This window comes from Rhinolophus sinicus, linkage group LG16 (genome assembly GCF_036562045.2).
Source record: "Rhinolophus sinicus isolate RSC01 linkage group LG16, ASM3656204v1, whole genome shotgun sequence".
NCBI lineage: Eukaryota > Metazoa > Chordata > Mammalia > Chiroptera > Rhinolophidae > Rhinolophus > Rhinolophus sinicus.
The window spans coordinates 18,010,472-18,026,931 of NC_133765.1; the positions used below are offsets into that span (position 1 = coordinate 18,010,472).

A 16,460-nucleotide genomic window follows, 5' to 3' on the forward strand; every position below is an offset into this window, starting at 1 on the left:
GCGTTGTGCACACAACACACTGAATTCTCACTTATTCCTGACCCCAGCCTTGAGTCATGTGACCAAGGAAGTCCTCTTGACAGATGACATTTGGTCCAGCTGTTAGCTGATTAATTGAAAGAAATGGTTAAAAATCCGGGAATCAAAGACATTGTATGTTCCCTTGAAGCAGTTCATTTTAACCCCAAACAGAAATGACTAGGCACTCATCAATCCCTGTGTGCCACCCAGGCCTTTTTTCCTGCCTATGGGCCCATTGGTTGTTGTTTCCCATCATCTTTTTGCTTAAACCACACCTGTAACATCATCTAATTTGCAGCTTTGGTTTCTTTTCACGTAGAGCAAGAACTCAGACATTAATGAAGTAATCTGCATGCAAAAATCTTCTATAGTCTTTTTCAATCATCACTTTTCTTAGAGACTCGCTTTTGAGTCTTCCCAAAGCATTCAACTTGGTTTTCATAAGGAAATGAAAAAAAAACCTCTTCTTTCCTCTAATTGGCTTACCTAATATTTCATTAACTTACATAATTATAACAACAAGCATAACAGGCATACATAGGTTTGGAGGCCAGCAGTTGGCTGCCAGCAAGCTGGCAACTCAGCTGGGAGAAGAGGGAGGGGCAGTGAGTGGCTCACTGTCCTGGGGCATCAGTGCTGGTCAGGTCAGTTCAAGGGAGTTTGGCTACGAGCTTCTGCTGCCTCAGTCCCATTTTACAGATGATAGGACTGAGGCTCAGAGGAGTGAAAGGAAGGATCCAGGGCACAAAGAACTCAAATCAGAGTCCTAGCTAGGAAGGGCAGAGCTGTGACTCTTTCTACCACCACACCAGCCACTCTGCTCTCGTGGCCTGGACGGATTCCAAAACATGTGGTTCACCTCTGGCCTTTGTCTTCTCTTAGGTAGCCGGAGGGATGTGGTCTGCACCAGCCAGCCCGGGTAGGGGGTGAGGGTGGGCAACGGACTCTCAGTTCTTCCTGGGTCCTCTCCGGGCTTGGTTTTAGTTGTGTCTAAATCTGACTTCTCTTCCCCAGAGAAGGCTTTTTGAAGCATGACATCATCGTTGCTCTGTCCTTCCTGCTGAACGACCCCCAGACAGCCTGTCGGGAGAACCTGCACTTGGCACTCAAGCACCTGGCTCAGCTGCCTTCAGGTAGGCTCGCAGTGGGCACTTGGGCGGCCCCTTCGTCTCCTCTCCAGCTCAGGTGTGTACTGCGTGCAGATTACAGTCTAGAGCACATTTTTTAAAAAGTTATGCTTTAATTAAGGTACAACATACGTGTTAAAAGGCACCAATCATATATGAACATTTGATTAAGTTGTACTAAGTGAACATGCAGCAGAACCATTACCCAGATCAAGACATGTAGGGCGGCAGGTCAGCTTAGTTGGTTAGAGTGCAGCGCTCTTAACAATAAGGCTGCCGGTTCGACCCCCACATGGGCCACTATGAGCTGTGCCTCCACAACTACATTGAAACAGCTACTTGACTTGGAGCTGATGGGCCCTGGAAAAACACACTTAAATAAATAAAAAGTTTTTGTTTTTTAAAAAAAGGACATATGTAGAATATCCCCAGCTCTCCAGACTTCTCACATGCCCCATACCAGTTACCACCCATCACCCAAAGGTAAACAGTATCTTTGATTTATAAAACCATAGATTAGTTTATGCCTCTTTTTAAACTTCACGTAAGTGGAAACATACGAGGTCTGACAATTAAGTTCGTGAACTTGTTGCATCACTGTTTCTAAGCTTTTTTGATGTCAGAGGGATTATTCATCATGAATTTGTACCAACTGTATAGTTAATCAAGTTTACTATTTAGAAGTGCTGAAAAGGCTGCGTTAGACGGAAACGACCTGAACTTTTCACCAATTCATGGCTCTTGCATCACGACAATGCACCAGCTCACACGGCACTGTCTGTGAGGGAGTTTTTAGCCAGTGAACAAATAACTGTATTGGAACACCCTCCCTACTCACCTGATCTGGCCCCCAATGACTTCTTTCTTTACCTGAAGATAAAGGAAATATTGAAGACATTTTGATGACATCCAGGTCATCAAAGGTAATATAACACAGCTCTTATGGCCATGCCAGTAAAAGAGTTCCAAAATTGCTTTGAAGGGTGGACTAGGCACTGGCGTCGGTGCATAGCTTCCCAAGGGGAGTACTTCGAGGGTGACTGTAGTGATATTCAGCAATGAGATATGTAGGACTTTTTCTAGGATGAGTTCGCAAACTTAATTGTCTGACCTCGTACAGCATGTAATATTTTGTTTCTAGCTTCTTTTGTTCAACATTTTGTCTCTGAGATCCACATGTGTTTACATATTACTGACTTCTGCTGATTTGCACTGGAGTGTGATATTCACATTATATGAGTATACTACAGTTTATTTATCCACTAAGTAATAGAGTTTATTATCCACTGTTGCCGATAGACATTCCAATTGTTTCTAGTGTATGGCTACCAAGAATAGAGTGGCTATAAACATTCTTACAAGTGTCTTTGGACATTGTATACTTTCTTTTGAGATATACCTAGGAGGAGAATTGCTGGGCATAAGACAAGTTTATGTCCAGCTTTAGAAGGTACTACAAATGATTTTGGAAAATAGTTATACCAATGTACACTCCCACCAGTCGTGGATGAGCGTTCCAGGCACTCTACGTCCTCACCCACACTTGATCTTGCCTGTCTTTTTATCTTAGTTATTTTGGTAAGTGAGTTGTTTTTAATTTGTGTTTCCCTGGTTATTGTAATCCTGTAAATGGCGTCTTTTGTGAGGTGCCCTAGCGCCGTTTTCTAAGGATTGGAAAGTCCTTCCCTACAGGTCCTCCACCCTGTCTCACTGTACCCTCCCTCCCCAGCCCAATGAGATGAAGCGTCCAGGGTACCAGCCACCGGCTGACTGCAGCTGGAGGGTTGAGATTTGTGTCAGATTGGCATTGCGCTGTCACATGATGCCATGGGCATTTTAAAGGAGGAGTGCATTCGAAGAGACATGATACCAAGCCCTAAAGGGGGTGCCTTAAGGCAGACAGACAGGCTTTGTGGCCCAGTAGTCAGACAGACCTGGGTTCTCTCTGCCCTGCCTCTTGTTCCCTGAGTGCCCCTAGACAGGTTATCTCATGATCTCTAAAATAAGGCTGATAGTACCTGCCTCAAGGCCTGAAGCGAGGGTCAAGTGAGAAGACATTCACCAAGCATGTAGAACAGCATTCCCCCCCCCCCCAGTGTGCTTGCTGTAAACATTCATGGCCAGGTGTGAGCACTCCCCAAATTAAGGTCCCAGAGAGAAATGATGACAAGGACAGGATCAGGTGCAGAGAGGCAGGTCGAAGGAGCAGAGCCCTGGGGAGCGGGTGCCGGGTGTTGGGGAACATGCTAGGCCGGACAGCAGGATTCCCTGGTGGCTTTTAAAAAGCCCACCCTATCCCTGGCTGGCAGAATCATCTCTGGGGCTCTGGGGGTGGGCCCTGCACATACCTTTCTCAAACGACCCTCGGCTGATTCTCCTGTGTGGCCATGGCTGAGAGACACTGGGGAAACAGGATGTCTGTGGAGGACCAGAGCTCAGCACCGAGCCCTGTGCTCACCACGCAGGCACCTTTCAAGGATTCAGAGAAGTAGAGAGATGACAATCGTGAACATCAGCTACCACCACCCAGCTTTGCTAAATCTTAACATTCGACCATATTTCACATGTGCTTGAGATTCTTGTTTAAAAACGTCATACAGCCCAAGCCCCCTGGGAACCTCCTGCACCCAGCACCCTTTCTCCTGTCCTCCCTGGAGCCACCAATAATTTGGTGACTCTATCCCCAATGCCTGTCTATATTTTACCACAGATATAATTAGATATAGATCTTTCCTTGCGTGTTTTCAAACTCTGTGTAAATGGATCTTGCTCACTGTGTGTCTTTGCTCTTTTAAAAAAATGGGATGTTATAATTCTGAGATTGACCCATGTCGTGTCATGGGCTCTGGTGCATTGTGATAACTGCGGCATGCCCTTCCACATGATACAGTCGCCCCTGCCGGCTGACGGGCATGGCGGTTGTTTCTGCTCCTGCGCATTTCTGCTCTGGTTTTCCTGGAGTCCCTCCAGGGCCTCCACTGGAGGAGGGCGTCATGGGGCACGGAGCCTGCCGGCCTTCAGCTTGGTCCAATATCGCACTTGCTTCCCGAGCCACCCAGCTGCGTCCTGTCCAGCAACCTGGCTGTGAGCTGTGCTGAGTCACTGCTGTGTGTCTTTGTTGTCGTCTGTGACTGGGACAGGGGACAGCTTTCCTCTGCCCAGCGCCGCCTCAGCCTCCTGTCCCGCCCAGTGCGTCCTGGGGGTCTGAGTCCGTTCTCTTGAGTTGCTTTCTGCCATTTCTTGTTGATTTGAGGGTGTTTCATTTATTCTGCGTTCCAACACTTGGTTGGTTACACACATTGGCGATACCATTTCCTGGGCTGGTTGTGTGGCTTTTCACTGTTTTATTTGTTTACTCATCTATCTGTCCAGCTATTTTTCATTTGAATATAGTCAGTTTCACCAATGTGTGTGTGTGTGTGTGTGTGTGTTGGGGGGTGCTGTTTAAGAGAATTTGGCGTTGTATCATGAAGATATTCTGCCATATTTTTTCTAAAAGTATGAGTTTTGCATTTCACATTTAGCTTGTGATGGTCCCTGGAGCAGGTTTTTGTTTTGAGGTCTTCTTGTCCAGCCCTTGCCAGGCCAACCCTGTCTTAATTATAAAAACTCTATGGTAACCTGGGGTCTGGTGGACAGATCCCACTCCCTCCATTTCCTCCCTGCAAAATTTCCTGGAATCTACAAGCTCTGGGTGCATCATAGAACAGGGGGGCGATGGTTCTGCCAAGCTTCTTTTAGGGCCCCTGTGGTGAGCCTCAGCCTTCATCACAGGATTTCCTGGGCACTGCTCATTGTCTCTGATATGCCCAGAAGGGAGGCCTGGGACACTCTGGTGAGGGACATGTGGCAGTGTGTGTGGGGGAGGTGAAGAGGGATAGCTGGAGGGAGGGAGGGAGACATGCAGTGTGGTGGGCGCCCCAGGAGGTCTGTCTGGCGGGGGGCTCTGAGTGCCGTGGATTCTGTGTTGGCCTGTGTGGCTGTGTCGTTAGGGGTGTTCTTACTGGGTCTCGGGTGGGGGGGTAAGGGCATCTGTTTCAGTGACTCCACTCTTATCAGCGTGTGACTTTGGGCAGTAGCAAACCTGTCCGAGTCTGAGTTTCATCACCGAGCATGGGTAGCAACAGGTCAGTAGCCTGGGCGCCTGTGTGGCTTTGCTGGATAGTCTACATTCGGGGTTTGGCCAGTTCTCGTACTCGTGGTCATTAGTATGGGTTTGCTATCCATTGTGACACCAAAAGTCGCCCTCTGAACCTGGTGGAGTGCTTGGCATGTGGTTGGCGCTCAGCACACATTGGTTGTTTATGCCATATTTTAAAAGATCACTTGTCAATTGTTTTCTTGCTGCAATTTCACTCACTCACTCACTTCGTTTGTTTGACAAATTGTTGGGGTATCCTGGTGGGGAACGGAGGTCTTCCCCTCCGAGTCTTGGTTCCCGGACGGCTCTGCCTTGCTATGTGGTTCCCCCGAATAACCAGCAGGTGGTGCCACAGGACTGACGTCGGCCTGGCGCCTCGGCTGTGATCTCAAGCCCCAGGGTGGTGCTGCGTCCGGAAGGAGTAGCCAAGATTGCAAAGACAAATGCCACGCAGAGGCTGCCAGCCCAGGCTCTCTGTTAGCCGGGCCCTGACTGCCCACCTGTGATTCTGGTGGACGTTGTCTCCTCGCCTGCTTCTGCTTACCCTGTCTGGGAACAGGTCTCATTTTGTGGGCAGGTGTTCAGTCCCGATGCTGACATTGAGGATTCTCCTGTAACTGGAATTTGGGTTGTAGCTGAACAGCCTGGAGTCCCCGGAAGTGTCCTTCTACCAGCCCCCCTGTCCATGGTCCAGGCCCCCTTGGGCCCTCTCTCTGATGGTGGCCTCAGTCCTGGGAGTCTGGCCCTGCCCCTGTGCTGGTCTCTGAGCCACTGGCTTCAGCTGCAGGACATTGCAGGGACACTTGTGTTCAGCCTGGGCTTGAGGGTGATGTGGGGGTGGAGGAAGGTGCCCTCCCCACCCAGAGGAGAGAACCAGCCAGCGATGGAGGAAGGGAGGCAGAGACCATACGGGGAGACCATACGTATGTTCGGGCCTCCTGTGGAGACTGGCTCCTTGGCCTCAGAAAGGAGCAGGCTGGGCTAGGAAGGGACTGCACGCCACAGGGGGAGATGTCTGGATGCAGGTCTGATTCTGGTAGTTTTGAGGTGCATGGGGACACCCCTGGAATTATATACCATCCGGAATATAGAGAAATTGGGTTGGCTGTGTCCGGGGAAAGCTGAAGTCATAGCGGTTGCGAAAGTCTAGGTTGAGTGGTGGAGAAGCAAAACGGGGTGTCCTCCCTTTCTGCAGCGCAGAGTTCCGGCCGGTGAGGTGGCCCAGAGCAGTTTCCTCACCCGTCCTGCTCCTCCTGGCCTTGACACCTCAGGGTGGAGGGACGGGGCTGGCTGCCCCAGAGGGTGGGCCTTTCCTTCTCATTTGCCTCAGGGCTGGGGCCACCAAGGCCTGGGCACAGCCTCAGTCTGACTGTCTTTGATGGGCAGTTGCCCCCTTCCTGGACTTAGCAAAGTCCCAGCCTGCTGCCCCTACTAGGTGCCTCCTCTCCCCTCAGCCTCCTCAGCCACCTTCCCCTCCCCTCCCCAGCCAGGAGAGCCTTCCCGTATCTGGCCCAGTCAAGCCTGGCCACGGTCCCAGCACCTCTCCACATGTTCTGTCTCAGGGCAGGCGGCTTTTCTCAGCCTTCTCCACATGTCTTCACAATATTCCCAGGCGATTCGACAGCCTGTTACATATGGAATTACCAAAGGGGTCAGGTCCTCTAGGGATACGTGCTGGGCAGAACCAGGTGGCAGCTGGTCTAGGACCTACTCAGCCCTGAAGCCCCTCAGCCGCTTCGTCTCTTGGTGAGGCCAGCCTGCCAGGGTGTCGTCCAGCCTCGCCGCGGCCCCTCGTCCTCACGGTGCAGAGCAGCCCTCTTTGCGGCTGTGCCAGTTGGACCCACACCTTGTGCCCTCCCTGTTGTCCTCAATGGCCAGGACCTCATGTGGGCTACGGGGAGTGTGGACAGATGGAGCACAGCCCCTGGGGACCCAGGCCCTGTCGGGTCACTCTTTATACCCAGTGATGCTAGGAAGTCATCCTCTCTCACTGTCTCTGCTTTCTCTTCTGTAAAATAGAATCAATATTCTCGGCTTCCCAGTACTGGGAGGGGCCCTGTGTGCAGCGCAGTTATCACAGAGGGGAGCTGAGGTTAACATGGCACTATCATTTCCCCATTGCGTCATCTTGGGTGGCTGCATGGGCCACAGGGGAGGTGGGCACCCCTGAAGCCCACAACTCCTCAGTGTGTCCTGGGAGAGAAAGTTGGGCCCTCATGGTGGGACCTGGGAGGGGTTAGTTGCCTGCAGAGGGTGGGGCTGGACCAGCTCCCCCTGCACAGGGAAGTGCCTCTCCCCTTCAGTGTCCTGCCACCAACTCTAGCCTCCTCTTACTCTCCCCTCTGCTAGTCCTTGATCTCATTTCCCTCCTGAACCATCAGCTCAGCTGGGCACTGTTCGGGCACAGTGGGTCGGGTAGTCCAGACACCCCTTCCCGCCTTGCCCTGGCACGGGTGCGCTAAGAGGTGGCGTGCAGGAGGGAGGGGACTTCCAATGCCCAGAGACCTGCGCCCTGAGGGACCGAGGGTTCTTGGACTGAGCATGGGGAAGGGCCGGTTGTGGCGGGCTTGTGAGAGGAAGGGTGGGTGCAGAGCAAGAGTGCAGTGCAGGGTGGGAGCCGGGAGGACGCTGGCCCAGGGCAGCCTCCTCCCATCCTCGACCACAGCAGGAGAGAAGGCAGAATACTCTCATTTCCCTCTAGCTATTCATTTTTAGGTTAAAGATGCTCACAGCAAGATTACTGCTTTGTTCACATTAAAAGCGCAAAATAAGTCTCAATGATTATAAGTCACACGTTATTTCCTCTTATACAAAAGCCCCCTTGGTTTTTTGCTGTTTGGTGACATGGGAAGGTGTGAAGGGAATCTCCAAGTGGGCTCAGGGGTGGGGGTAGGAGAATATCAGCTTCGTGTGTATATCTGAAGGCCGAGTATCTGCGTGTGTGCACACGTGTGCACGTCTGTCTGCCTCCCCTCGTCCAGGGCTTTGTGTGGGTACTGGATTTGAGGCGGTGGTACAGGGTGGCTATGTGCTCCCCGTGGGCTCCTGTCCCTTCTGTCCAGGCAGAGCACTTGGGGGCAGAGCCAGGCGAGGACCCAGGCCTCAGGGGGAACCGGCCCCCACTGTTCCTCCAGAGAAGAACATTTCCACCGCTCTCTGCCCTTGACGTTGGGCCCCTTTCTTCATCTGTAAAATAAGACAAACTGCCTTGGTAGTGAGTGTTAAAATAATTTGTAAGGAGCCTGGTGCAGGGTGAATGAACTTCCTTGACTTCTAATTAGCGCTTTCCGTCACATGGAGAAGCCTCTAACCAGTCAGCAAACGGTGGGCCAGGGGGTCCCCTCCTCCCCACACTTTATAGGGCCCACCCTACACTGTTGAGGGTTGTTGGCACCCTCCAGGCTCTCTGCATACTGCTTCTGCTCTGTGGGGATGAATCTGACCCTGCCAGAGGGGTCTCTAGGATGGCAGTGCAGCCTGGGCAGGGGCTTGGGGATAGCAGGAGGGGCAAGAGCCATCATCACCCCCAAACCTCAGCTCTTCGGGACACAGGGGCCTGGCAGGGCTCCCCTCTTCTGCAGCGTCTTTCCTATCGAGGCTGTTTGTTCTTGACGTTCATTTCAAGATGATTTTACCTAAATGTGTGTGGGGGGCGGGTGGCATAGAAAAAGGAACCTCAGGGTGGAAGGTGCCCCTGGCTGCCCCCTCCCCCCAGATATGAGCCCTGCATGCACACAGCACGCCGGGACAAGGCTCGGCTCATTCAGGATATTTTATTTTCTTAAAGTAAACAATCTTTGACTTTCATACCATATCAGCTCCTCTGTACGTCTCTTAAAGTCCTTGGCTGTGATTCTGCGCCCTGACCTTGGACACACGGGTACCGAACAAAGGCAGAGAGAGAAGATTTGGCAAGGGCTCTGGCGGTGCCTTCCCTCTCGGCAGCGGCAGGGTTTCATATTTACACGCGGTCCTCGGCCAAGGTCCTTTCTTGGTGGCAGGTGCCACAGGCCCTGGGGCAGGAGCTTGGGGTCCCAGCAGGGCCTCCCTCAGGCTGCAATGTTGGCTGAGCCTTCACAGGAGTCGCAGCCGCTCTCAGCTCATCTCAGGAGCAGGGTATGCAGGGGGGCCCGCCTCTCGCCTCCCCTTCCTCCACTTGCAAAGCCACACATAAATTACTCTTTAAATACCAAGACATTTAGCTATTGTTCATTCGCTCCTAGGTGAAGAGCCTTCTTTAAATACATCACATTTATTTTCTGAAATAAAAACGAAGCAGAAACTGCACCAGTAACGAGAGGACGCTGCACAGGCGTATGTACAACGCTGCCCCGAGAGGCGTCGCTCGGGAGCAAGGGACAGACTCGTCCAGATAACAACTGTTACACTCAGCAAGCCAGACACAAAAAGGACCACCTGAAAAAAAATAGGTTTTGAAAATCTGCATTTTAAAAAAGAATCCTCAACTGCATTTGAAATTGTCTGTATTTGTTTTTCTGCGAAAACACCACAAGAGGTTTGGCCAAAAAAAAGGATGTCAGAGAAGAAAAACCAGGTTTGATTTATAAAACATCAGACGAGTAGAAGAAAAGCTGGAACCCAGCTGGCCTAGTTGGAAATGAATTGTGCCACTCATGTTATTGTGTGGATTTTTGCTGCATATTTTGAAGCTGTTTAAAAAGAGCTGTGAGTGGCTGGAGGTCTGGTTCGTGCTGTCATCTGGCCTCACACCCTGGTTCGAGAACGAGGAACGTGGTACCGAGTAGGCCAGAGGTGGGCGTGTCCAGCAGGGAAGGCGTGTGGACCCTCTAGCACTTTCTCCTGGTCAGTGGCGAGAGCTCCCTAGTCCGGGGCGGGGGCAGAGCTGGCCTCCTCCAGGTGGCCCGGCCACCTCGCCACGTAGTCCCACTCAGGCCCCCATGCATAGTGGGCCGGACTCGGGAAGGCAGAGTGAAGGGACAGGAAGGGCTTGTAGGGAACTTGGTGATAGCCCCTCAAGTCTTAGAGAGACCTCTACACTTTGGGGAACTTTGCTGTCTCCAGACCCTGTGTGCGCGCGTGTGTGTCTACCTACTTAGCAGTCTATCCAGATATATTTATGTTGCTGGAAACGTGGGGGCCAATGAGGTGGAGGGGCGGCGGGGACACATTCTTCAGGCCCCGTTTTCTGCCCCTGGGCCGGGTCTCCCTAGCACGAGCTGGGTTGGGGTGTGACACCCTGGGGGGGGGGGGTTGCCACAGGCAAACGGGCTGGCCCAGCCCCTCAGCAAAGGCCTATGTACTTGAGATTGTTCTGTATGATGACATCTGTCACCGCGTCAAACACAAACTGGATGTTACTGGTGTCAGTGGCACAGGTGAAGTGGGAGTAGATCTCCTTGGTCTCCTTGTTGCGGTTCAGGTCCTCGAACTGCCGCTGGATGTAGACGGCGGCCTCCTCGTAGGTGTTCTGGCCCTTGTACTCGGGGAAGCAGACGGTGAGCGGGATGCGTCTGATCTTCTCTGCCAGCAGGTCCTTCTTGTTCAGGAAGAGGATGAGCGAGGTGTTGATGAACCAGTTGTTGTTGCAGATGGAGTCAAAGAGGCGCAGGCTCTCTGCCATTCGACTCTACGGGGAGGAACGTGCTGGTGTTAATCGGGGCGCGCAGCTGGGGACGGCCCTAGACCCGAAGCCCCCTTGGCAGGGTCTCCCGCACTGGCCTCCACAATAGCCTCCCTGTTTTGTTGGGACATCCTTCCTCCACCACATCAAGTCTGTCTTCACCCGCCTCCCACAGGCTCTGGAGCCCACGGAGTGGCCAGCACCACGCTTCACGCCAAGTCTGGCACGTGTAACAGGCTCTGCTACCCCGCTGGCCCCTCCTCTGGACACCAGTGGCGACAAGTGGCTTTGGGGCTGCACCTGGCCTCCCGCAGCCCCGTGGCCTGGGGCACCTTCAACCTCACACCCTGAGGGCCCAGCCTGCCCCACCTGCCCATGTAAGCTCACGTCTCCAACGGGAGATACTGTCATCACACCTCCCTCAACATGAGCATGGCAGCCTTCTGCCCGGCAGCCCGCTGAGCCTTGATCCTGACACATGTGGTACCTCAGCTGGAGCCTGTGAGGGTAGGGCCTGTATTCCCAACACTAAAGGCTCCAGTTTAGAGCTGAGGAAGGCTCAGGCCCCTCTATCCCTGCTGGGCCTCTACCTGCCCAGGACACATCCTGTGGCCTCACTGCCTGGTACAGAAAATTCAAGGGTGGTGGCCTAGGGGGTGCAGTGACCACAGAGCATGGCACCTGCCTTTCTTTACCACCCCGATTTCTGAGGACCTTGAATGTGCTGTAGTGACTGTGGGCTTCTAAGGAACATAATGTGTTTGCCTGACTCCAAAACCCACTGTTTCCACACAGAACTGAGAGTTTTACCGTTTCCCCAAAAATAAGACCTAGCCGGACAATCAGCTCTAATGCATCTTTTGGAGCAAAAATTAATATAAGACCCGGTATTATATTATATACTATACTATACTGTAAAGACCCGGTCTTATAGTAAAATAAGACCTGGCATTATTATATAATATTATATATTATTATATTCTACCCGGTCTTATAGTAAAACCAGGTGTTATATTAATTTTTGCTCCAAAAGACGTATTACAGCTGATTGTCTGGCTAGGTTTAATTTTCGAGGAAACACGGTAACTGCTAAAAGGAACGTTTACTGCTGATGAATTATGCTGGTGGAAGCTGCCCCTTGTTTTACAATAAAATGAATAAACTGAGTGTCCAAAGTCTGGAACCAGTTTAGTTTAGATCTGAGTCTTTGTATTTAAGGACTTTTTTGACCAGATTATACCAGGGTAACAACCATGGAAACTGCCGCTGGCGCTGAGAATACAGACACAGGGCGCCCGCTTGTCTGATCCTGACATCTTCCTATTCCCATTGTACAGATGAAGAAACTGAGGCTGAGAGAGGCAGGAAATGTGCTCCAAGTCCCACAGCCAGGAGCCCCAGGATCACTGTATCTACAGGGTAGACAAGCGGTGCTGTTGGGCCCAAGGGAAGTCACGCCAGGGTGGGGGTGCCACGCTGAAACCCTGCTCTCCCAGAGAGACTGACTGACTGAGGTTCAGGCCTGACAGCATCAGTGCTGAGAAGAAACCCGGCTGAATGGGTGGGGGATGCCCAGAGGCACCGTCATTACCGCCCCCCCCCCACACCCTGATCACGGAGAAGGTGCCTGGAGACCTTATGCTCCACCATGTTTTTCAAAACCAATGTTGTGCCTTTAGCACAAGCTCAGGAATAACAGAAGCTCCAAAAAGTGAGGAGTCTCAGGTCTTGGGGTTGGGGGGGTGAACCTTTCTTCAGAGAGAAACAAGATGCAAGAGCCCCATTCCCAGCAGTGTCTGGAGGAGCCACACGTTCCCAAATGCTAGTGCTAAGTGGTAGACTAGGACTGTCACGTTCTCCTGGGGAGTAATTAGCGTTAATGGATTCCTGGAAGCCACATGGTACAGACTAACAGAGCTGTCATTTCTCTTACGAATGATGTCATAATTAGGGACTGTGCTTCTGACCCCCAATTTTGCATCGGATGAATAATAGATGTGGCCATTAGCATGCATCCATTAATTCATTGAACAAATACTTACTGAGCACACCCTGAGGGTCAGTGACAGGTCTCAGCTCTTTGGCAGGTAAAGGAGCCCCAGAAACCAGTCAGAGCGCCTTCCCCCCCAAGGATGAAAGGGGGTGGTCTGGTCACCAGCAGGTGGCACCCAGCCAGCCAGTGGCTAGGTATGGAGCTAAGGTTCAAGGGTGGGAGGGCAAGCCCAGAGTGGGGGCCAGTGAGAGGGTCAGAACACGGTTAGGGTCCTGGCATGGGTATCTGGTTGGGGGCCAGGGCCCGCCTCCTTGAGCCCTACTGGTCAGCTGGCGTGAGAGCTGGGTGGCTCTTGTACCCATCCCAGCCCCTTGGGTGGACAGTCCCTGAAATCTGGGATGGGCCTCCTCCACACGCTGAGACAGTGCATGCGTACAGGCCAGCAGTCACACAGGGGGCTTGGCTGGTTGGTCCTCCGTGGGGTATGTGTGTGTGGGAAAAGGTCAGCTGCCAGGTCCTGAGTGGAGTGGCCCCTACACCCCGGACAGCCGACCCACCCTCCTGCACAGCACCTACCTCAGGCCGACCTGAGACTCCGCGGACCAGCCCCCATGAATCCTGACACACTGAGAGCCCTTCTGCCCCATGGACACCCGTTGGCAGACACTTTGGAGCTGGACATCGGACTCTCACGCTCTTTAGCTGGAAATTCCTGGAACTCAGGCACGTGCGTCCCGAGGTAGCTGCGAGGGCAGCCATGTCCTGGGCCTCAGTCTCTCCTAGGATCACTGTAGCTGGCCTCGTCACGACCTGCTGTCACCTTCACCTCAGGTCCTGCTCCTGGGGCTCCTCTGGTTTTGCAGGCATTTGGGGCCGTTTCCCAGTTGCCTTTTTTCCTTGGGACAATCCACGGGGAACCACACTGGCTATCATTCAGGCACCCAGGAAGCGATGGGCATCAGAGAATAACCAGAAAACCTCTATCTGTGTAGACGCCCTGCCCCCATGGGGGTGGGCGGGGCGGGCCGGTGCCCACGGTGCCACTACCACTGCAGTGTGTGCTCCTACAGCCCGAGTGCTGCCAGGTGGGCAGAGCAGCGTCCTGACGTCTCGAATCACAAATCATTGAAAAAGGAGTGTGCTATTTTGGGCTGTAACTCTGGAAACCATGTGAAGCGCGTGCACTAGTGTGAGTATGGGAGAAGGGAGCCCCAAAAGCTGGCGCCACCCCACCGTCCTCCAGGGTTCCCCCAGGCAGCAGCAACACAGCCGTGAGCCTCTCCCCTCCTCCCACCTCTCCATGTTCTCGCCCTCCATGGCCTCGCCCAAGGCCCCTTCATCCTGGAGCCCCCCGACTTCTCCTCCTGCCCCGGCACCCCACGCATCTTCCTGTGGCACACCTCTGGCTGTGCCCCCTGCACCAGGATATAGTCCCGATCTCTGTACGGCCTTTGGGGCCTCTTCTAGCACATCCTGGCCCTTGCTTGGGTATGCGTGGCCGGGGTGCCAGCTGTGGCCCCATTCTTCTCCCCGACCCCAACCCGGCCACCCAGTTCTCCTCTGACTGTCCACTTGGTGTCATGGGCCAGAGCTGCTGCCGAGGGTCCTGCAGGTGGTAAGGCAGGGCTAGGCATCCTCGTGTGGTCCAGCTGGACCTGTGTAGCGAGCAAAGCCAGGGGCAGCTTTGGAGCCCTTGCAGCACGTCACCCCCATCCTGCCGCCACTTCCATCAGCCCAAACACCATCTCCTCACACCGAGAGTCAGAGGAGCCACCTCTGCCACCCAAGACCACACTGCAAGGTGGGGGCCTACCCACATTAACCCCAATGAGACAGAGATGGAGGCCTGGATGTCCAGCTACGAGGGCTCAACGAAGAACCCGTTTCCACCAACCACACGTTCTCTTCAGCAAGAAGCCGTCCTTGGCATTTCTCTCTCCAGCTGAAATGGAGCAGAAGCCTCGGATGCTTCTCCCAGGAGGAAACGCACTTACTGGCAGTTGCCTGAGAGCCAGCCAGGGCTCTGATGCCCACCCAGCTCTTTCCAGGGCCTGCTCATCAGGGAGATGGCACCTTCTAGGAGTCTGGGGTTTGTCTGAACATTCATTTATATAAACAACATGAAGGGCACGATTCCTTTCAGAAGACTGTGCAATGGTGGGAATCTCAGTGCTTGGCGGTGAAAAGCCAGTGATTGTAACACAGCAGGTCAGACACTGGGAGACAGTGGGTGGCTGGGCAGTCCCCAGGGTGGTACAAGTCATTTCTTTGACCATTTGCAAAAAAGACAGCTTCTGTGTGGTCAGGTCCAAATATACTCAACACCACTGAACGGACCCCAGGGTGGCATGTGGGTATCACCTGCTTGGGTTGTGGCTGCACCTGATGACCTGTCCTTAAGGGGCTTCCAACTTGCTGGCCTGAGTGGAGTCTTTGCTCAATGCTGAACTCAGTGGCAAAGGCCTTCATCCCATGCATGGCTGCCACGTGAGAGCACCTGTGAAGGCCTGGTCCAGACTGGCTCCTGGAATGACATCCTGGGAGTAGGGTGAGCTGAGGTGTGAGTGTTAGTGAGGGGGCCTTCACCCCTCGGTCCTGACTTGCTATGAAGGCTTTCCTGCTGTCACCCCGGTTATGAGCACAGGGTCTGGGGCCAGAGGCCTGGGGTTCCCTCTCACTACCAGGGCTCGCTACACCTTGAACAGGTTGTTTCTCCTCGCTGGGCCTGTTTCCTCCCCTGCGAACTGGGGGTGGTTGTGGCATTCGATACCAGGACTGCTGTGAGGAGGGAATGAAGGTGTTGATGTGAGAGCCTGGATTTGCTGGGCCGTGTTCTGCAGCTCCGCTACTGCCCCAGGGGGCGCTCGCCTGTGCCACTCACGGCCCCTTGCCTTGGCACTGGATTGTCTCTCGTCTTTCATCGGAAGATCTGCCTCCCTCCATCCCCAGCACCGAGCTGCTGTGCGATTCGGCTGAGGCAGCTCTGGGAACGGAAGAGACGGCTGGACTCTACAGACTGGGTTTCAGCGAGCACTCGCCGAGCTCCAGGGACCAGTGACACCTCCCAAGACTGCTGAGCCGGGAGATCTGATACCTGCCTGGGCCTTCCCCATTTGTCACCTGGACTGTGACACACTGTGTCAGAACCTTCTGGCTCTGAACCCTCTCCACTTGCTGTTAGGCCAGCCTCTTCCCAGCATCCCCACCCATAAAATGGGGTCCATTAAACATACCTCCCTCATGAGGCGGGTGAGGGCTAAAATGGGACATGCATGGAAAGCTAGTCCCCACACCCAGGCACCAGCTGCTGTAGCAGCCATCACGGGTATGACTGAGCTAAATGGGGGGGAGGGGCTTCCTGAAGCAGGGGGCATTTCACCTGGGCCTTGTGGCGGGTAGGGCTCTGAAAGGAAGAGGGAAGGGAAGGACATGGTCCTGAGGTCAGGAGCTGCCATGTGGCCAGGCTGCAAGGGGTGGAGAAGACTCAGCAGGGACAGACCGGGAGGCTACCTGGCCCTGGGACTGTTTCCTCATCTATAGGATGAGTTCTTGGTTCTGCTACAGCCTGGAAAGCCC

The 16,460-nt window shown here is 53.4% G+C and overlaps 2 protein-coding genes across 4 annotated transcripts in view; one reads left to right on the forward strand and one right to left on the reverse strand.

The window, feature by feature from the left end:
* RSPH14 (radial spoke head 14 homolog) overlaps nucleotides 1-16,460 on the forward strand; it is a 76,784-nt gene that overhangs the window by 8,453 nt on the left and 51,871 nt on the right. For both annotated transcript variants that reach the window (XM_019710337.2, XM_074321412.1), the window contains one exon: nucleotides 1,036-1,154. In XM_019710337.2, the coding sequence (XP_019565896.2) occupies nucleotides 1,036-1,154 (119 nt within the window). The remainder of the gene's footprint in view (nucleotides 1-1,035; nucleotides 1,155-16,460) is intronic.
* GNAZ (G protein subunit alpha z) overlaps nucleotides 9,047-16,460 on the reverse strand; it is a 50,269-nt gene continuing 42,855 nt past the window's right edge. For both annotated transcript variants that reach the window (XM_074321015.1, XM_074321016.1), the window contains exon 3: nucleotides 9,047-10,897. In XM_074321015.1, coding sequence (XP_074177116.1) covers nucleotides 10,553-10,897 — 345 coding nt within the window. In that variant the 3' untranslated portion in view covers nucleotides 9,047-10,552. The remainder of the gene's footprint in view (nucleotides 10,898-16,460) is intronic.